Source organism: Haliotis rubra, unplaced genomic scaffold (assembly GCF_003918875.1).
Source record: "Haliotis rubra isolate DU_JTF1 unplaced genomic scaffold, ASM391887v1 Scf1226, whole genome shotgun sequence".
NCBI classification, from domain to species: domain Eukaryota; kingdom Metazoa; phylum Mollusca; class Gastropoda; order Lepetellida; family Haliotidae; genus Haliotis; species Haliotis rubra.
Window position 1 is genome coordinate 150,372 of NW_025765144.1, and position 22,302 is coordinate 172,673.

General features: G+C 39.4%; 1 protein-coding gene across 1 annotated transcript in view; it reads left to right on the forward strand.

Moving 5' to 3' along the window:
* Positions 1-609: 609 nt before the first annotated feature.
* The window catches only part of LOC124265997 (DNA repair protein complementing XP-C cells-like), a 36,862-nt gene continuing 15,169 nt past the window's right edge, over positions 610-22,302 (forward strand). Inside the window, 17 exon segments of the mRNA XM_046700817.1 lie at positions 610-676; positions 2,189-3,335; positions 3,623-3,710; positions 3,920-4,004; positions 4,336-4,560; positions 5,471-5,539; positions 5,984-6,076; positions 7,538-7,857; positions 7,860-8,066; positions 8,421-8,548; positions 8,976-9,026; positions 9,526-9,618; positions 10,333-10,406; positions 10,408-10,489; positions 11,663-11,720; positions 12,756-12,867; positions 13,768-13,812. Of these exon segments, the coding sequence (XP_046556773.1) occupies positions 2,207-3,335; positions 3,623-3,710; positions 3,920-4,004; positions 4,336-4,560; positions 5,471-5,539; positions 5,984-6,076; positions 7,538-7,857; positions 7,860-8,066; positions 8,421-8,548; positions 8,976-9,026; positions 9,526-9,618; positions 10,333-10,406; positions 10,408-10,489; positions 11,663-11,720; positions 12,756-12,867; positions 13,768-13,812 (2,859 nt within the window). The 5' untranslated portion in view covers positions 610-676; positions 2,189-2,206.

Genomic DNA, 22,302 nt, shown 5'->3' on the forward strand with positions numbered 1-22,302 from the left:
TACGCAATTGGTATACGATATGTGTCAACCAAGTCAGCAAGCCTGACCACCCGATCCCGTTAGTCGCCTCTTACGACAAGCATGGGTTACTGAAGATCAATTCTAACCCGGACCTTCACGGGTTCGAAAGACTGAAGAATAATGGACATTGAACAATCTTTCTCATTTATCTCACACCATGACGTTTTAAACAATTCCATACACATTGAAATTGTTTCACTTCCGTGCTTTCGTGAGTCACGAAAGAGTATTTATTTATTTAGAAATAATTAAGACACCGAATACATTTTGACAATCGAACATCGTGATGCACATTGAGCTAAAAGCACTCCATTGACCCTACATTAAAGGGAGGTCACTCTTATGCTAACCTCAATCGGAACATCTTCATGCCGAGAAGATCCGATTGTAAAATACTCTCCGTTCCTAGAGAAACCTTAACTCTCATGTTGCAATATTGATACACCTAAGTGGTTAGTAACTTATTACATTATATTATATGTATAAGTATAAATAGCACAAGACGCTTGTTGTATTTGGCAATACAGCGTAGGAGATAACAAACTGAAATTTGACATTTTACCTTATCTGGTTTGAGGCTAACTATTGCATAAACATAGCCATGTGCATTTGGCGGGTAGTTCTGTCAATATACAGAAGCAGAACTCAATTCTAGGTAATCATACATTGTCATGGTGCTTGGTGTGGATAGTTTATTTAATTATGGAAAACATTTAATTCCACCTGTCTAGTTGATTGATTGCAATTGAGAGACATGGCCAACTGTCGTCTCTATCAGCGGATTCTGTGTTGTCGATTTTGGGTGGAAGTGTGACCCAGTTTTGGTGTTTAAATTTTTGTTGAGTCAGATTTTCGTCAATCACGGTTTTTATCGCGGCTCTCGGCTAGGTATTTACTAATCTGGTAGCTATGAGGCAACATTCAAGTTTTCCGGACTTAGTCTATGTTGGCGCTAACTGCCGGCTTTCACAGATATAACATGCCTGAATTTCCGATCAGTTGTATTAGGCTAGGGTACATTACTCCAAACTCTGTCCTCAGCCTTTGTCAATCCATGGGTTAGGGTTAGTTGTGATGTGGGATGCACATGTTAGCAGAGACCATATACGGATGTATGGTCTCTGGTGTTAGCTAATATTAATACACATAAATATACTGATATGGATACGCGTGAAGGTCCGGGTTAGAATATTAATCTTTAGTAACCCATGCTTGTCGTAAGGGGCGACTAACGGGATCGGGTGGTCAGGTTCGCTGACTTGTTTGACACATATCATCGGTTCCCAATTGCGCAGATCGATGCTCATGCTGTTGATCACCATTTGTCTGTTCTAGACTCGATTATTTACAGATCGCCGCCATATAGCTGGAATATTGCTGAGTGCAGCGTAAAACTAAACTCGCTCACTATACTGTAAAGAAACCTGTATGATTTTTGTAAAGTATCCATTTTTGCAGAAAAAAATGGTTAATACATATGCACTTAAAATTTACTTGCAGTACAGTAAGGTAATTATTCAGGTGCCGATTACTGGGGTGAAAAGGTAACAGATCTGCACTAGGCTGCATTCACCAATATTTTTTATCCCAGGGCATAGGATTGGGGTTATCTACCTTGACCCTCACACAACTAACCCTAAGGATGAAGGAGGCATGAGAAATCAGTGAAGTGATAAGAAAGAATTTTTATGTGAAGTGCAAAGTCGTCTAGTTATATGCTGTATTATTTCTTTTTAAAAAATAGGGCCGGTGGGGTAGCCAAGTGGTTAAAGTTAAAGTGTTGGCTCGTCACACCAAAGATCTGGGTTTGATTCCCCACGTGTGTGCAATATGTGAAGCCCATTTCTAGTGTCCCCTGCCGTGATATTGCTGGAATATTGCTAAAAGCAGAGCAAAACCATACTCACTTTTAAAACTCTTTAATTGTTGGCAAACAGATTCTATAATCATCCATGGTCTATATGTTTTCAAATTATCAGAGGTGGGCCTGGTACCCTTCACTGTAAGGTAAATCCATAAAAATAGTTGTCTCATGTTTTCCTGGAAAAATGTGACTATACATCAAATATGTATATGGTTGTTTGTGCCTGTGTGATTATCAGGCGTTTGTCACCTGATAATTAGCACTTGTCACATGTGATCTGATGTTTTCTTGTTGATATTAAAGGTGGAGTAATAATCAGTAATGCCACCAAAGAGAAAAACAAGAGGAACTGGGAAATCACAGACAGATAAGGAAACCAAAGAGAAGTCAGATAATTATGATGTTGAAAAAACAGAAAGTAGCCAGAAAAGTTCTGTAAGAAGAATTAAAAATGAAACAAAAGAAAAGAATGAAAAGAAGACACGTCCTGTTAGGAAAAGAAGAAGTGAAGAAAATATAGACAAAAATGTGGTGCCATGTAAACAGAAACGAAAAGAAGTAAAACTAGAAAATTCTGTGTGTGAACAGAAAAGTTGGAATGGAAAGAAATCAAAATCTGGCAAATTGGTTCAGGAAGATTCACAGGAAAATATGACTGCGACAGAAGCAAAGAGAATGAGTAAAAAACAAATAGATTCTATTGATTCTTTTAACAACAAAAAAGCCTCAAAGAAAGTATTAAAACAAAAAGGTGAATTAATGCAAGATGGAAAAAATAAGCCAGAACAGGAGGATATATCTGATGAAGGAAAAATTGTTCATGAATCGTTGAAGAAGAGTGATAGTGAAGATGATGATAGTGAAGATGATGATTTTGAGGAAGTAGAAGACAAGACTGTTAAGGAAGTAAAAGTGGAAATGGTTGCCATGGAAACAAAACCCGATATATCACAACCTGTTGGTGTAATGAGTGATTCAGATTGCTCAGACTTTGAAAATGTAGAAAGTGTTGTTAAGTCCAAAAAAGATAAGGCAAAAACAGTTAAAAAGAAGCCTGCAGTTAAAACAGTTAAAAGCAAACCTGCAGTTAAAACTCTTAAAACTACACCATCAGCAAAGAGAAGAAGTAAATCTACTTCCGATGTAAAGAGCAAGTCTGGAACAAGAAAAAGGCAACATGGAAAAGCTGCTGCAGAGGTAAAATCTAAGTTCTCCAAGATGGATGGAGTTAAGCCTGAAGCAGACGTCCCTTCGGCTTCCCAAGTAGAGGATCTCGATGTGGGGGACGTTACAGCTGTCTTGTTGAGAATGGAAGGCGCAAGCTGCTCTCAATCAGTACCTTCAGGTCAAGGTGAAGGTGGGGAAAAGGTTAAAGGGTCAAGGTCAACAACTGATAGTGAAGATGATGATGAGGAGGAAGAGGATAGTGAAGACTGGGAGGAAGTGGAAGGTAATTGTTCATCAAGTTAAAACCACGGGTTTGATTCCCCTCATAAGTACAAAGTGTGAAGTCTATTTCTGGTAACCATGGTAACCCTTGCCATGATATTGCTGGAACATTGCTAATAGCCCAAACTATCTCATATCATTGTTGTGTGTGTGCACCTGTTTGGTTTAGCCATGCTGTAAGTTTTTACCCAAAACATTTTGTCACAACTTCACCTCTAACTGCCTAACCATTCCACATTTACAGGAATTTCTGTTTAGTTCAACATGCCAAACTCTCTTTTTATTCAGATCACAAAGGGAGCCCATTTAAATCTCAGATTCCACAAGAGCCGGTGGAAATCACTCTAGAAGCACCAGATATCATGAGGAAGAAAAGGTAGAGTGGAACCGTGAAGAAGAGTGATAGAAACCCTTCAGATGAAGTGTGTTCATAAAAGGATAGTCACACATTTTATTTCAGTGCTTGATGTTTCTCAAATTAAGTGTGAATTTTTTCACTTTTTATTATTATTATTTTTATTTGAAAAATTGTGAGGTTTTATTGTTTCTAATAACAAGGAACCAATCGTTTGTATTTTGCTAAAGGAAGAAGAAGAAGTTTGACTGGCTTGGTTATATTCAGCAAACAATGAGAAGATTTCAGAAGGATGTTCGAATGAACATTCATAAGGTAAGCATGTAGTTAAGTACACGCTGTTTCTTGACAATGCGCCTTCTCAGAACAACAACTTAGATCTTAGGAATGTACAGGTTAAGTTCCTGTATGTGGTTTAATTTTGGATTGAGTTTCTAAAAACTCCATCTAAACTGACATACCGTATCTCTAAGCCGACATTTTTCACCATGTTTATATTTCTAGGTTAAACTCACTCATTAGTTCTAGCAAGGGTCATGATCCAAGTGGACAACTGACCAGTATTTGACCTTCACATTGCTTATCCTTTGACCTTCACATTGCTTATCCTTTGACCTTCACATTGCTTCCCCTTTTACCTTCACAGGTGCATCTTCTGTGTCTGTTGTCCCATGGATTCCATCAGAGCAACATCTGCAACGCTGACACGCTTGTGGCGCAGGCTGTCTCGGTCATCCCTTCCAGGTTTTCCCGTGGCCCCACATCCTGCAGCTTGGAGGGGTTGAGGCAGATTGTGAAGTGGTTCCGAGAGGAATTCCCCCTCCAGGCCAAGTCACAGTACTTTGATGGTGATGAGAACAATCCTGGACTGGTATGTAGCCTAGTGTTCCCAGTTCTCACAGGACTTGTGGTATATATGGTACTGGCACATCATGCATTCCTACATATTGATTCTGTATTATCAGCTAGGGCTGGGATGGGTAGACATTTTGGACCACAATAGCTGAAGTAGCATAACCCAAACTGATCTGGGTTCTAGTTAAAGAGTTAATTTCCTTACATACAGGACAGTCATGGTGACTGAAACTTTTAAAAGGTGGCATTTGGTATTATTTTGTTCTGTATTCCACAATTTTGAAAAACAATATGAAACTTGTACAGTGCGGAACTGAGCTTTATAGCTGATGACCCATCCTCTCTGGAAACACTTGGCTTCAAACATGCTTTGTTCAGCATGTTCAATATAACGGCACAAGAGGCCATAGCCCTGCTGATGTGGCTGAACCATTCCTAAAGTAAAACACATATCGAAGATACAACATGCAAGTTCATATGCGATATGTAGCTTAATATAACTGTTGGTGATATTAAAAGAAATAACTTACATCGTTTTCCTGGCACATTAGCAATAGCAAAAATAGTGTGTTTTTTCTAAGGGAGATAACTATGCAAATAATTTCAAGGAATGTTTGTGTACTGTTTTTTGTTGTTTTTGTTTTGTTTTTTTTTTGTTTTTTTTAAATGTAGTCACTAGTCAAGGTGGTGAAGATTTGAAACCAAATGATTATTGAAACATGACATCGGACATCCTGATCCATTATATAAAATTGTGGTCAAAGTTAACCTAAGGATTCATTTGCTACGCCCGTCTATGAATGTGTCCTCGCATTTTCAGATGGAAATATATATCGGAGTTAAAGTTTTGAATGAGATTGGAGAATGACTTAATCATCATGTTTTGTTACCCTAAACAAGTTTTGTCAGACATTTGTATCTCTCAGATTAAAGAAGCTCAGTTAGAAGCAGCCATTTCAACCCGCCAGATCTGTGATGGCCGAGTTCTTGCGACTGTAAGTATTATACCATCTGATTTCTGTTACCGTTTCATGTAATTCTACATCTTCAGTAGTCCATATTCTATATTGTGTGGTCTGTTGTGATTCTAGTAAAAGATTTATCCTGGAACCACTAAACTAAGTGTTCGAGACTTGAAATTTTGGAGAAGGTGTTAATTTGTTGTTGAGATTTTTCCTCAAGTTGTTAGTTTGTTAAAGGCAGAGGTATTTTACCATTTTATTTTACCTTTGTATTTTGCTTTCAATGCAATAATATAGGCTAAATGTTTAAGTCCTGTACTGTTGTTCTGTCCTTTGATGTGTTAGGTACGTTTCCATGATAATTGTCAGTAAGTCAGACAGTCAGACAATAGTCTTCAGTCAGTCAAACAATAGTCTTCAGGCAGTCAAACAATAGTCTTCAGGCAGTCAGACCATGCTTTCTTCCAACCTATCCAGATTTTCATCATTTTCTTGCGGACAATGGGATTTGATGTACGACTGATGATGTCTCTCCAGCCAATGGGATTCAAGGTTATGGAAGAAGATAAGGTAGGTGTCAGACTATTACATATCATTATGATGTTTGATGATGTTGAACATACTAGTCAGGGTTACACCAGATGAAAAATGTGTTTTTACACCAGATTGTTCATGCAGTTTGAGAACATATACCGTATATTACCATAGATAAGTCGATCTAATAGATATGCTGACCCCCTATCTTTTTTGGTCTTCAAAATTTGGCTTATCTACGGTAATGTACGGTACACATAATTTAAAGTTAAACTGAGAGTCTTGTACTAGATGTATCCTGATGGACAAAATTTAGGAAATTATTGTTCCGATCAAAATGTGATTGTAAAAGTAATTGTGAGTTTGTGTGTGATTGGTTGGTTGGATCTTTGTTCGTGTTTCGATATGTAGAACTACATTGTATCATTGCTGTGAGTAGGTGGCTTCTTCGAGGTAATCCTCACTCAACCTTCCTAACCCCTGTCCAAGGGTCAACTCCAGACTAACACATTCTCTGCTTATCCTAAGGTTCAAATCCTGGTTAAGGGGCGGTGGGGTAGTCTAGTGGTTAAAGCATTGGCTCGTCATGTCGAAGACCCGGGTTCGAATCCCCACATGGGTACAATGAGTGAAGCCCATTTCTTGTGTCCCCCGCCGTGATATTGCTGGAATATTGTTTAAAGCGACGTAAAACCAAACTCAGTCAGTCAGTCAAATCCTGGTTAGATTGTCACATGTCACTTTTCAACCTCCCATCGCATTCCTACCTCATCCCTACCTCATCCACAATGTCATGCTTCGGTGGCCAACGGGTGATTGTGTAACTTTGATTGTGTACATTATAAGTTGTTCACTGGTCTTGAGGGGGACATGGGCTGATGTACCCTCGATGTCTATGTTCCCTGAGCCCGAAGGGCAAGGGGAACATAAAGAAACATTGAGGGTACATCAACCCATGGGCCCCGAGGGACCAGTGGACAACGTATTTATCTTACCGAACACCTCAATGATAATTTTGAGCTGTTTGAAGCACAGGTATCGGATCATAGTATGGAGTACCAGACGACAAGAAATGTTTTTTAGAGTTATCTCCCTTCCATCGATTTGCATTTGCAAAACATCGGTAATTTCAATACATCATACGTGATTCAATGTTATTCGAGACAAAGAATTACCACTACACGAAGTACCAAATGAGTTTGGCATTCCCAGCGGGGTACATAGAAAATGTTACTCGCTTGTAAGAGGGGTACATTGAAAATAATAGAAGAGCGCACAGCCAATCAGAAAACGACATTTATGTGTGAGGCAAGATAAAATGTAATAGAGATGCAGTACAGTAGAAAATCAAGAACAATGATTGTCAAGAACAAAAATCCTGAGAAATACCTTTGTCTGCCTTAATAAATCATGGTTTAATTTTGCAGGTGTTGTTGATGTGTAAGTAGTATGAAATTGGCTGTGTATGGATGGTAATACGGAAATGTTTATCTTCAGTTTAAAGTAAAGAAAAATCCAAAACTGAGGACAACCCCACCACTTCAGGAACAACTCAGGATAAAGAAGAAAACGGAGAAAAAGGAAAAACCAGTGTTGGAAATACTAAAAGATCAAAAAACTCAAAAAGTGTTTCTGCTGGACAAAAAATTAAATCTAAATCCAAAGTTATGGCGGACAAAGATTCTAAAACCAAAGCCAAGAATAAAAAAGCTGATAACAAGTCTAAGAAGGGCAAGGCCAGCAAGGGGAAACAACTCTCGAAGAAGAAACTTTCTTCAGAGGACTCTGATTCTGATGGGGAAGAGAAACCCAAGAAGACATTACGGAAAAGAGATGAGAAGAAAACGATGAAAGAAGAAATAGATGGGAATGAGTCTGGGTTTGAAGAAAGTGTTCCTAGTGACTGTGATAGCAGCTTCTCAGAGGAGGAATATACTGTGAAGAAGCAGAAAGGAAAGCGAGGAGGCAAAGGAAAACAGAAAGCAGTGAAGAAGGAGAAGGTGGAGGAAGAGGTCGTTGTACAGAGGTATGGTGGGATTTGTTGATACACTGTGTAGAAAGTTGTCTGATAGGTATTTCTGGTCGGTTTTGTCTGTTGCATTTCAGAAGCACTACAAGCTCGTTCCAAGTCATGATTGAATTTATCTTAAAGACTCCAGGAACTTTTTGTTCCTAACATACTAGTCATCCTTTAAACATGTGATATTTGTAAATGCATTTTGTGCAAAAACCTGAAAGAACTACATGTTTTGTTTTTATTTTTTGTGCATTAACAAACAACCAAGAAAATTTGATAAATGGTGCTTACCAATTATCTGTTATGAGAATTTAACCAATTCCCAACACTACTATGAAGTACAAGGTTCACTTGGTGCTTCAGCTCTGGGAGTGAGTTTATGGAGGAAGAGACATCCTTCCGAAGTCCCCTGAGGGAGAAGTTGAACAAGAGGAAGAATAGGAAGGTTCTGTCTTCTGACTCGGATGGCGAAGGAAGATCTGGAAATAAAGGTAGGTTTCCATATCAATATAGGATTTGGGGAATCTTTCAAGTTAGTGAAGTGGTTTGGTTATCAAAGGTGTGGCAGGTATGAAAGGAAGAAAACATACACCCCTAAACCCATACACCCCTTAACCCATACATCCCTACCCATACACCCCTAACGCCATACACCCCATACATACCCATACACCCCTAACGCCATACATCCCTAAACCCATACACCCCTAACCCATACACTCCTCATGTTCTTACACACATAAACATCTATACACCCAAACACCCTGAGGTAAACATCTGTACACCCAAACACCCTGAGGTCTACGGCCCTAAGGTCATAAACCCATACACCCCTGTGCTTGCACCCTTATCCCCATACAAAACTGAATGTGCCTCTAACTTTCAAATGTCATGATATAACCACTGATGGCGTTTTAGGTTGTGACATCTGGACGGAAGTGTTCCTGCCAAAAGAATCAAGATGGCTGTGTAAGTATTGCAGAAATATCTGCTTACTGGTTGAAACTGAGAAACAGGTTCACTCTAAAACATTACCCTAACCAATCATTTTGTTTGCATGTTGCTTAATGCTGCAATCAGCATTATGTCAGTTTAAACTTTCCCAGTGCTGCAATGTAGCCAAGAGTTGCTTCCCTTAGATGGTCGATCCCACATCAGATGAACCTCCTGTTTATTCAACTACTGTTTTATTTATGTTTCTATAGGGCTTTAAGATTATCAACTGAAAAGGCCTTAAAAGGCCTTAGATTTGCTGGCTGATAATCTATCCGAACCGTGTTATCAAACCAAACTTTCAAAGTGTTTGATGAACACAATTCGGTGTCATGTATGACTTGTATAATTTTAACAATGCCCTGTAACTTCAGTTATACAGAGAATGTATCGAACACACTGTATAGTAAAGAGTTACCTGCTGTTTTTGAATGAGTTGATTTTCAATTCATTTACCTTCATTCTCTTCATCCAGGTGTTGACTGTGTGCACAATATTATAGACAAGCCATATGAGATAGAATCCAAGCTGGTCCAACCAGTTCACTATGTGATCGCCTTCAGTGCAGGTGAGCAGACGGTCATATCGTGCTACAGAAGTTTTTTTGTTTGTTTATTGTTGTAAAACGTTACACAGAGCAATATTCCAGCATATGGCAACGGTCAGTATATAATCGAGTCTGGACCAGACATTCCAATGATCAACAGCATGAGGATGGATCTACGCAATTAGAATATGATGATAAAAATGTGTCAACCAAGTCAGCAAGTCTGACCACCCGATCCCGTTAGTCGCCTCTTACGACAGGCATGAGTTGCTGAAGACCAATTCTAACCTGAGTTTACCAGAATTCTGAGTTTTAAAGAATAGTGAAACTTCAAACACATTGGGACTTTATGCCATGGACCATGGGAGTTTTCAATCTTTGTTTGTGAAACTTGTTTCATGGTATACACCTTGTTTTAGCATACAATCTTTGTTAATAAACACTCTGTAAGGTATCAACATTGGTATCTTCAATGGCAGAGAATTTGGACATTTAAGAGCACGTATAAGGTTTGATTGATAAGGATAAGGCTAGAGGCATTGTGGAAGAACACTTTGTCTGCTTATTACGATCTGACCATGATGTATGAACTGTCGGCCATACACATATCTAGATAATTTGACTCTGTGTGGGATGTTGACATTTTATAGTTTGTCGCATTTCACTGAACTGGGCTGAAAATGCAGTTTTGAATTCTTACTGTATATCAGGCCTGTATATGTATTCTTGTGGTAGGTGGGTACCTCCGAGACGTGACTGCCAGGTATGCCTCTCAGTGGATGTCACACACACGTAAACTGAGAGTCGATCCAAGAGTGGTGGGATGAAACTCTGGAGATCTACAAGAACCCAGCTCCTGAGCATGGGGATAATGATGAAGATGATATAAGAGGTAGGAAGATGTGACTGATATCCAGGAGATATTTCTTCAGCTGAATTTCTTTGTGTGCACCACCTGTAGTATATTCTGACCCTTTGCATATTAGACACAGAGGTACAGATAAGCTGTGTATCTGCGTAAATTACGCAAATATTTATGTGAAAACTCAATTCCTATTAAGACTATTGTGTACAAGTACTCATAAATGTTTGTAAATACTCAATAGATATGATCTTACATGTGTACACGTAAAAAAATGATCAAATAACTGAGATATATTGAGAAAGATATTGCAGTCTTCCTTATCATTTCTCATATTACAGATCAAATAGAAATAACAAACACGTAAACCAACATTTAAGCTTTATTATATTTTTACAAGTAATGGAAAATGGCAAAATACTCAATTGAGTTTGAGTGAGGTGGGTACAATTTGTTTGGTTACTCAAAGGAAAACTAAAATACCCAATTGAGATGAACACAAGTGAGTACATAACTCAATGACCCAAAAGTTATCTGTAGCTCTTGGTGCATGCGATTTACACTTCTCGAAGTGGAAGTGGGCTCTTCCAGATGTTCGATTTGCACGCTTATCTTCTCAGAAGTACTTCCCGCTCTTCTCATTCACGAGCAGAAGAGCGTGATCTTCGGCTGTTCGATATAAAACCCAGAAGACTCCTCTTCCTGAACAGGTTTCTCTTCCGAGAAGACGGACCACCTCCGTGGTGTAGTGGTTAGAGCGTCTGCCCAGAGAGAGGAAGGTCGCGGGTTCGATCCCCGACTGCGTCATACCAAAAGACGTTAAAATATGGTACTTGTTGGTCCCTGCCTGGCGCTCGGCATTAATGGGTACAACAAGGACTGGTCGGCTCGGAGTCAGTATAATGTGTCTGAGTGGGGTATTCATGCTTCACTGTGGCATGGTATCTCAGTGGGCTAGCACTATAAAACCAGCTTCAGTCTGGGCTAGTACAAGCAGCTGCACATACACATACACACGCACGCACGTCGTCATATGAGCGAAATATTCTCAAGCACGATGTTAAACCCAATTTCACCTCACCTCACCTCCGAGAAGACGTATAATTGCATGCACCTCCTGAGACACTAACCATTTCATTCTCCCCATAACATGTTTGATGCCTGTAAGTGTGCTGTAATACAGGGCTTTGTCTCTACTTCCAGCCCAGCTCATGAAGAGACCCCTGCCAACAAGCGTCGGCCAGTTCAAGAATCATCCACTGTAAGCATGAGACAGCAACACTCAAACTGTTATTCCTCTCAATATTGTTGTAATTTAAACCTATCTAGTATCACCAGCAGGGATTTTGTTTAAGATTCCAAAGTTAGCACCATTTGCATGCAAGTTCAGATAAGATTATTATTCAGTGAGTGAGGGAGTGAGTTTAGTTTTACGCCGCACTCAGCAATATTCCAGGAATGTGGCGGCGGTCTGTAAATAATCGAGTCTGGACCAATCCAGTGATCAACAGCATGAGCATCAATCTGCGCAATTGGGACCGATGACATGTCAACCAAGTCAGCGAGCCTGACCACCCGATCCCATTGGTGCCTCTTACGACAAGCATGGGTTACTGAAGGCCAATATTCTAATCCGGACCTTCACGAGTGATTATTATTCAGTTGCTACTACGTTGACATAAATATGGAAGGATAAAATTTTCAATTTGCTAATTTTATTGATATTTGCTGCAGACTTTTGACCAAATATGTGTCTCTGGGCAGATTTCGATAAATCCCTGACAAGCTATCAATGTAGAAATCTTTCACTTTCATAACCAGAATCAAATATCTATCAAAATTAATGTGACAAATGTTTCATTTGCAAATTCTGCTATTTTTGGGGTTGAGTCTGATCCAGGTCGTGCATTTTATGGTTCATCTTGAGAAGCCTTGAAAAAAGTCAAAAAGCCTTGAAAAGCCTTGAATTTGTACAAAATCACAAATATTTCTTTAGCAAAGTATTAAATTCATGACTAATCTTACTTGTCGTACTAGCTATGAAAGTCTTGCTAAAGAAATTGTGAGGTTCGCCTCCCTTTTAGATCTTATAGAATGCTGTATTACAAATTTATTCTAGAGACCCAAGCTAATAATCCGACTGAAAGTGTCAAGATAGTATCAGTTGACAACCTTGAGAAGGCTCTGAATTTTAGTGTTTTATATCTATATGAAGCTTGGAACAGATATAAATAACTAGTTTGAAATTTGAGAAGCTCGCTCTAATACTATATGCCACTGTCTCATGTCCCATCAGGTATGCACTGTCTCGCCATCTGCTGAAGTACGAGGCCATCTTCCCAGAGTCCTCTATCCCCCTCGGTTACATCCGGGGTGAACCTATCTACGCCAGAGAGTGTGTACACACTGTAAGTATCACTGGTGTTCTAGATTCTTGGGAGGAGAGGAGGAATTTAGCTGGGTTACCAAGCAGTGAACCCTTGGTAGGCAAACTGGAGAAATTGCTTTTTTTGGTGTAAATTCTAATTCAACATTGCAGAGATGAAATATTAAATATTAAAATCCCTTCTAATTTATTGGACCTGTTACACGGTGTAAGATACAAATCACCCCTGTTTAAAAGGATTATAGCTATGACAGTGACAGATTAATTTGGGGATATTGTTTTTTGAGTTTGGAATTATTTACTGACAATGCAGTCTTTGTGTCAAGTCAAGGTAAATGAAGCTGACCCAGTGATCAAAGTTAGCTCTGCAGAGTTGTTTCCCTTTGCTGACAGGATCTGAACACTGATTGGCCCCAGTATGATTCATTGTGTGTGTGACCAGATCTGTTGTTGTATTTTGATATCCACAGTCTGAATCAGTTAAGGCTGCCTGGTCATGAAACAACTCCAGGAATTAATGTTTTCTGACACATTTTGGGAAGGAGTGTGTCGGAAAAAACTACTGAGATGCAAAAAAAATTCATTTGATGTTATCAGTGCGGGATGGTTCAAACCATCATTAAATAGTTATTGTAAACATTTTATACAGATATGCATTAGTCAGTTTTGTGGTGGTACTCTGTAAGTGACGCTGTTTGGGTGTTGGGTTGAATTTGTTCATCAGCATCCCATTCCAGGATTGGGTGATAGATTATATTGCCATGGCTGATTCCATGTCAGCATGCCTTGGTGGGATGGATTGGTGCTCACGATATCACTCACTGGATTATCTGGCCAAGATTCCATCATATAGCTGGAATATTCCTGAGTGCAGTAATTAACAACAAACAAATCTAAGAGTTGATCTGTCTTGTTTTCACAGCTCCATTCCCGAGAGAACTGGCTGAGAGAAGGGAGAGCGGTCCGGGTAAGAATGTTGTAATTGGTCAATTTAAATCTGCATGTAACTCATGAAGATCCGCTTTAGAATTGGTCATCAGTAACCCATGCTTGTCGTAAGAGGTGACCAACGGGATCAGGTGGTCAGGCTCACTGTCTTGGTTGACACATGTCATCGTATCCCAGTTGTGTATATCGATGCTCAATGGATTGTCTGGTCCAGATTGTATTATTTACATACCACCCACCGCCTTATGGCTGGAATAGAGCTGAGTGCAGTGTTAAACAACACCAACCAAATCTGCATGTCAGTCACCTTCAATCTGATTTTGAAAAATGTGATTTCCTGCATTGCATAATCATGTATTCTTGAACATGCTCCGTAAGTCGGGTCTTGTTTTATGAAATGGCCTCAGATCACATTTATTTCGCATCTGTGCTATCTAAATTGACGACACATGTAGACTGATTTCAAACCTTTCTGGCAATAAATATTAAGTTCGGAGTCAATATCAAACAAAATAGAGCAAATCAAATATTTGTCCCATCCTCACCTTGTCAGAATAAATATTTTGTTCTTTATTATCTACAGTGACAGAACCGTTTGCAGTAATTAATATTGGTCCTGGGCTGTACAGTAACTGCGTGCTGACTAAGGGACCATTCATATATATATGGCTAGGGGTGGGGGTGATGATGATTTTATGGAGAAGCATGTAAAATGTGAATGACAAACACCCCCACCCCCACCCCCATGTCATGTACAAAATCAATGACCTCCTCCCTCTTCCCATGTTTTTAAAGCATAATTTTTAAATAGTTTTATGTACAAAATTGATGACCCCCTAGAAACGTGTACAAAATTGATGACCCCTAGAAACGTGTACAAAATTGATGACCCCCTACCTCCCCAGATTTTAAACCAGGTTCTATATTCTGTGTTGGTTTTGGCCATGGGAGTGAGTGAGTTTAGTTTTCGCCGCACTCAGCAATATTCCAGCTATATGGTGGCGGGCTGTAAATAATCGAGTCTGGACCAGACAATCCAGTGATCAACAGCATGAGCATCGATCTGCGCAATTGGGAACCGATGACATGTTGCAACCAAGTCAGCGAGCGTGACCAACCGATCCCGTTAGTTGCCTCTTACGACAAGCATGGGTGACTGAGGGCCAATATTCTAACCCAGACCGTCTTTTGGCCATGGAAAAACTAAGGCTGGGTAACTGTGGTCTGAGGCCTATCAGGACACATAACAGTATATAACTGAACTAAAACTGAAAGGCATTGACTTTCACTAAAATGGCATTAAAAAGGCATTATTTTACACCACACTTCTCTCTAAAAATATCAAATGCATTTCTTTCAATAATACTAATTATCAGTCCTCAGGGAAGCTACCATATAATTTATTCCAAAAGCATTACATACTTAGATTACAATATTAAATTAAAAAGTTCGAATTAATTACTGCTAGAGGTGTGACGATATAGAAATTTGAGATTTGATGCATATCATGATATGCTATCTGAAGTTATTTTCTTTAAAAACATTTTGATTGCAAGTAACAGTGTAAATTTTGACATAACCGTCAATTTCTAGTGAAAATTATCAATTTTAAGGTCAGCGATACATATGATACGAAAGAAGGTATCGATATATTTTGCGTCAGATAAAGTATCACGATTATCGATACTATGATATATCGTCACAGCTCATATTACTGCAATGTCACATTAAATCGACTCTCATGCCCTCTACCGGCCGAAAATTATTTCAAGCGAACCCCATTGAGTTGTGTCCCTTGGAGTGCTCTTTACGAATATCCTATAACTCACTTGGAGACAGAACTCAGTCCTAAACAAAATGAAGTCGGGTACAAAAACATATGCGCAAATTGTGACTGAAACCATTTATTCAAACAATGTAAACACCATGTGCGACAGTTTTCGATGTACAGATCAATTGTTTACATTCCATATATGACAAGTGTTCTCTGTTTGGAAGCTGTTTGCCTCCGAAGTTTCAATTATCAATATCAGGCAAATCTTAAAGGATGATAAGTCTTTTATTGCATCAACAGGAAGCTAAAGTGAGTGCATATGCCCCAATATAATATAGGCCAAATTATTGTCAAAAATGTGTGAAATTGTGCCTTAAATCAATATTAAGCCAATACACTGTTCAAGGCTCCGAGAAAAACTGGAACCCTCGTTCATACTCAACTTCACATCGTGCTAAACATGTAGCATGTGAGTGTACATTTACATCAATTCATTTCATGTACATCATCCTTTGTCCGTAATCAAATATACTATCCAGGGATTTACAGGATGGGAATTCCTGCATCCTATGCGAATAAAAATTGACAATGGATGCAACAAAATTTATTAGCGCGTCCACTGGGACTCAGAAAAAGTCCAATATTTTTTTTAAAAAATCAAATCAAGTGACAATAAGTTATCACTGAGTTTGCTACTAGCTGGGTTATGGTATTATTTGCAATTAAATTACTGTAACAATGTGATGATCATGATACACAATACAATAACAGTATTAATAATAATATTTAAGTGTCTGGGACCCCATTTTGTTGTCCAGGACCCCTGAAAATTAAGAGTATGAGTCCCAGGGACCCTCAACTACAGGACTCCGTGTAAATCCCTGACTATCAAGAGGCACAAATTTCAGTCTGGTGAACCAGTTCTGTAATTTCTTTCCTATCTTGGATTATGTTCATGCCATTGTTAAGAATGCAATTAAAGTTTATGATTAGCAACAAAATAAGATCTGAATCTGTAGAAGTGCCTCTCCACCCCAGATACCCACGACTAGGATGAGTGATGAAGAGACCCCTCTGTTTGCCATGGCGAGGATGGATGGCACTGGGATTGCTGCTCCTTACTGTAACAGCATTTCCATCTCTGTTCCGCTTCAACAAACCAGTGCACCCAGCGAACAAAGCCCGAAACAAGATTCAAGAAAAGATGATTTGAAGGGTATGGATTTAGTTGACAAAGAAATGACTGGAGGATGGAAGAAAGCTCTGCAACTGCTTCAATCAGAATCCACTGACAGCGGCGCGCCCGAGCAGCAGACAGGCAGAAAGAGAAAATGGAGAGCATGCTGGAAAATAACACTAAAGTGTGTTGTGTGTGACCTTGTGGCACCTGAAATGAAGTTATACAAAGAAATCGAGACATGCAAGCCTGGACCAAACCAAGCACCACCTAACACTGACCTCTTGACTCTTCAGAGCACACATATTGGAAATACTAGAGCGAGGTTACTGATGGCAAATATGGACATTAAAGCCCTGTGTTGGAGCAGCAGGCAAAGGACTTTGTAAATAATCGAGTCAGACAATCCAGTGATCAACAGCATGAGTATCAATCTGCGCAATTGGGAAACGATGACGTGTCAACCAAGCCAGCGAGCCTGACCACCCGATCCCGTTAATCGTCGTCCATTCTAACCCGGACCTTCACGGGTTGGAAATAAATGAAAGCAGGATGAATGATGCCATGGAAGGCCAGGATAACATCTCGAAAACAACAAGCAGATGTAGACTGAGGAGAATGTATCACTAGCAGTTGGCATCACCTGGGAAACAGACATTGACTGACAAGGAGTTCATCATCAGAGTGTCATTCCAGAATATACTGATGGATGTGAAAATTCAAAGAGGGGGCGACACAGACTATTCTGCAAACATAACCTTACCCTCATTCTCTGAGTTTGAGAACTGGACATTGGAAATCTGCTGATTTCAGGATGTGTTTGTTCCAAGTGTGCTGATAAAGTTTGTTGCTACCAAAGAGGATTAAGTCTACAGGTGTGTACAAGAATCTGAAATGTTTTACCCCACTTAGCTCAGGGACAGTTTCATCAATGAAGTTTTGGTAGTTATGACAGTGATTTCAACCCAGATGTGTTCCCTGGCCAGTACTCATTAACTAGTGACAAGGAAAGTGCCGGTGCAGCCAGACGCTAACAGAACTCATGAAGGAAGATGCAGGCAACAAAATTACACATTTCAGTTGGATGACAATAATCAACTTTGAAGGAAATTCTCGCGGTGATCACACCGAAGACCCAAGTTCGATTCCCCACATGGGTACAATGTGTGAAGCCCATTTCTGGTGTCCCTCACCGTGATGTTGCTGGAATATTCTAAAAGCGGCGTAAAACCAAACTTGTTCACTCACTCTCGGTGAAGCTGAGTGTGAATTTTGTCTAACAAATGAAACTGCATGCTGAAGTGAGAAGACCAGTGAGTATTCCTTTGTCAAATAACATGAACTCTTCACAAAACATGAGCTTTGACTATTCATAGGTTCAACAACGTCCCATCAACAAACAATAAATACCCAGATTCTCACGTTGAAGGACTGGTATAGGGTCAAACAGTGTGGTCACTTTAACAAGTGGACAAGGAGGTTGACCATCACAGGGAAAACCAGAAATGACATGATGTGAAAAGACAACTTTGTGCAATGTACCAAAGATTTGGGAACAAAGTAAAAAACATAATTTTAAAAGTGCATGTGTCCATGTTTCACCATTGACGTTCATATTGCAATATATTAATGCATGCATTATATATGTACTAATTACTGTTTTTTGTTGTTGTGAACATCTCCTATTTCTCCAAGGCTTGCATTTTAAACCTGCTCTTGATTTTCATTTAACGTTTGTAACCCTTAAAATGTTGACGTAAGGTAAAAGGACATGGGCGAAAGAGGTAACATTAAGACATTATAAATATATTTGAGGGCTTTCTTCTGCATGTAAGTCCGAATTCAGCATTGAATTTCTTGCAAACGATCTCTATTAATAGGACTGGCGGTCATATCCCCACATTGTGGCTGGTTTGAAAAAACATTCTTATTGGTCCATCAGATGGAGCTGTGGAGCCAATCAAACTGACTAATGAAAATCAAGAGCAGGTAATTTACATTTGTAGAATAACAAGAGTGGATCCAGGGGTTTGTGCTGATTTACTGAAATGTGAGCCCTGGAAATATACGAGGTGTACTGTTAGCTGAAATACAGAACCAAGTTATATTCAAGCTGTCATTTGTATGCATGCAGTGTTACAGTCAGCTGTTACTGTAATGGATATCAGCAAATAAATAAAACATTTAATCATACGCAATCAGTTTGCCTTTGTTGTTGCCAGTGGTAGACATTTTATAAACAGTCAAGATCAGTGAAGATCAAAGGTGCAATAGTACATGAGCATCAAATTTGATTTCATGGGGCACTGGGGTAACTTAGTGGTTAAAGCGTTTGCTTGTCACGCCGAAGACCCTGGTTCAATTCCCCACATGGGTACAATGTGTGAAGCCCTATTCTGGTGTCCTTGGCCATGATATTGCTGGAATATTGCTAATATATGATGCTGGGGTGGTGGGGTACTTTATTGGTTAAAGTAATAACACAAAATGCCCAAGGCCTGGGATCAATTCCCCACATGGGTACAATGTGTGAAGCCCATTCCTGGTGTCCCCTGCCGAGATGTTGCTGGAATATTGCTAAAATCAATAGTGAAGGTATTAAAAGGCACAAACTCAACTCACTAGTATGGTGCTTGCACTCACCCATTACAACATGCATAAAATATACCGTTCAAGAATAGAAAGTCATTTCAAATAAAACAATATTTCAAGCTGAAAACACATGTTAGCAGATTTCAGACCTCTCTGCTGATAAATACGTAAGGTTTCCGAATCTTCAAATATAATAGAAGTCACACGCTTTCATTTTCACAAAAATCCACTGTAAGGCGAATATGATACATATCATAAATATTGAGGGCGGTGGGGTAGCCTAGTGGTTAAAGCGTTGGCTCGTCACGCCGATGACCTGGGTTCGAATCCACACAAGGGTACAATGTGTGAAGCCCATTTCTGGTGTTCCCCACCGTAATGTTGCTGGAATATTGTTAAAAGCGGCGTAAAACCAAACTCAGTCAGTCAGTCAGTCATAAATATTGGGTAATGAATACAAATATTGTGAAGAAATATTATAAAAAGTAAGCAGCTGAAGTATAATTCATGATATTTAGTGAAACAATAACAAACAAAATTCTGTGACATGATTGATCATGTTCACAGTGTTTCTATATCACAAGAATGACCATTATCTACGTTATTGTCCAATCAAATATATCATTGCATTGATTATTATCCTGTCTGGCTTGGATATTCCATTTTGCATATTCCACTGAATTGCTGTGGTCAATAACACCAGCTTCAAGTAAAAACACACCATTTTAGAAAAGTCATGAAACTTTGATTCCAATCATCATGAACAAGTTGAATTCATGAAAGTTTATGGCTTGATTTACCAAACAATGCAAGTGAGTTGTAACTTCCCTAATCGGAGCAACCGCCTCCGTGGTGTAGTGGTTAGAGCGTCCGCCCGGAGAGTGGAAGGTCGCGGGTTCGATCCCCGACTGCGTCATACCAAAAGACGTTAAAATATGGTACTTGTTAGTCCCTGCCTGGCGCTCAGCATTAATGGGTACAACAAGGACTGGTCGGCTCGGAGTCAGTATAATGTGTCTGAGTGGGGTATTCATGCTTCACTGCGGCATGGTATCTCAGTGGGCTAGCACTATAAATCCAGCTTAAGTCTGGACTAGTACAAGCAGCCGCACATACACATACACACGCATGCACGTCGTCATATGACCGAAATATTCTCAAGTACGACGTAAAACCCAATTTCACCTCACCACACCTAATCGGCGCAGTTCATAATGATTACTATCAGTCAAGGCGGTTCATTGTGTACATGTTGAGCAGCCCACCTCCAATACCTTAAACTGCAAAACATCTGCCGTGATCCCCCATCTAGATTTCACAGCAACCACCTTCAACAATGGTAACTGAAACACACATCAGCCTTGAACTTGGGGTCAAATCATGGGAAGCTGGAGTCGGTACCATGTGCACATTGTGGATTCGCAACAAAATACAAGGATACAATACAGAATACAATCCTGGGTCTAGATTTTCAAAATGTTCAAAGCCCTACGAACTTCGTAAACCCATTCTTAACACATTGGTTACAATCAAAATTAAGAATTCTTAGGGCTACAAACGTTTCGAGAATGTAGGCACTGTCTTCCATTTATGCCATCACTTGTCACTCCAACATATTTGGCACAGGCTGAATATCCTTCTTGAACAGGGCACTATATGTATTCTACTATTTCCTCCGGGGCATGTTAATCCTTAGGTTGGGAAAGTGTGCACTGAGGCCAGTTACGGGAAGTGATGAATGCTTGTTGATGCCATGAGATAAATTGATGATGTGCTATAATTACATGTCAGTAATGTTTCAGTCATGCCAAACATCAAAATTCTTACAAAACGGACTCTGACTTGCCTTTCTGTTGAAAAGAAAAACGACCTCTGGTTTATTTTGTTGTCAAAAATATGTTTTGAAAAAATCTGAAAAATCCAGGGCCTTGATTTTCGAAGCTCTCTTTGCGCTAAGATAGTCGTAAGTTAATGTTAATGTATGGCACTTACGACTATCTTAGCGCGTTAAGAGAGCTTTGAAAATCTAAGCCCAGTACTCTAACCTTGTGCGTCACATACTGGAGACCCAGGTTCGATTCCCCACATGGGTACAATGTGTGAAGAATATTTTTGGTGTATCCTGCAATGATATTGCTGGAATATTGCTAAAAGTGGCGTAAAACCCAACTCACTCACTGTTAAGTGATGAAAACACACTTCTACTCTGCAACAAACTTACGTTTATCACAAATATAATTGTTTGGGGATTTTTTGGTTGTGAAATGACATGATCATGATATGTTTTATAAAGAAGGGTGGGCCGTTTCGAGACATAACTCAAGAACCGTTCAATATTTTTCAACAAAACTTGGTAGATATATCAAACAGATCCTTAAAGTGGTGCCTTTTGCTATTTACAGATGTTTGGCATTTTTATTTTCCGGTTTCCATGGAAGCGATTCAGACTTAGTCCCAAAAGTGAGGGTGGGCCGTTTCGGGCATAACTCAAGAACCGTTCAATATTTTTCAACAAAACTTAGTAGATATATCAAACAGATCCTAAAGTGGTGCCTTTTGCTATTTGCAGATTTTTGGCATTTTTTTTTTTCCTGGTTTCCATGGAAACATTTTGGACTTAGTCTCAAAAGTAAGGATTGCTTTCGTTTCAGACATAACTCAAGAACCGTTTGATATTTTTCAACAAAACTTGGTAGATATATCAAACAGATCCTAAAGTGGTGCCTTTTGCTATTTGCCGATTTTTGGCATTTTATTTTCCTGGTTTCCATGGAAACGATTCAGACTTAGTCCCAAAAAGTGAGGGGTGGAAGCCGTTTCGGACACAACTTCGAAAACTTCTCTATATCTTTCAGCAAAACTTGGCAGATATGTGAGAGGGCAGATCTTGAAGTGGTGCCTTTTGCTATTTGCAGATATTTGTGATTTATTATTTTCTCTGTTTCCACGGAAATGATTCAGACTTA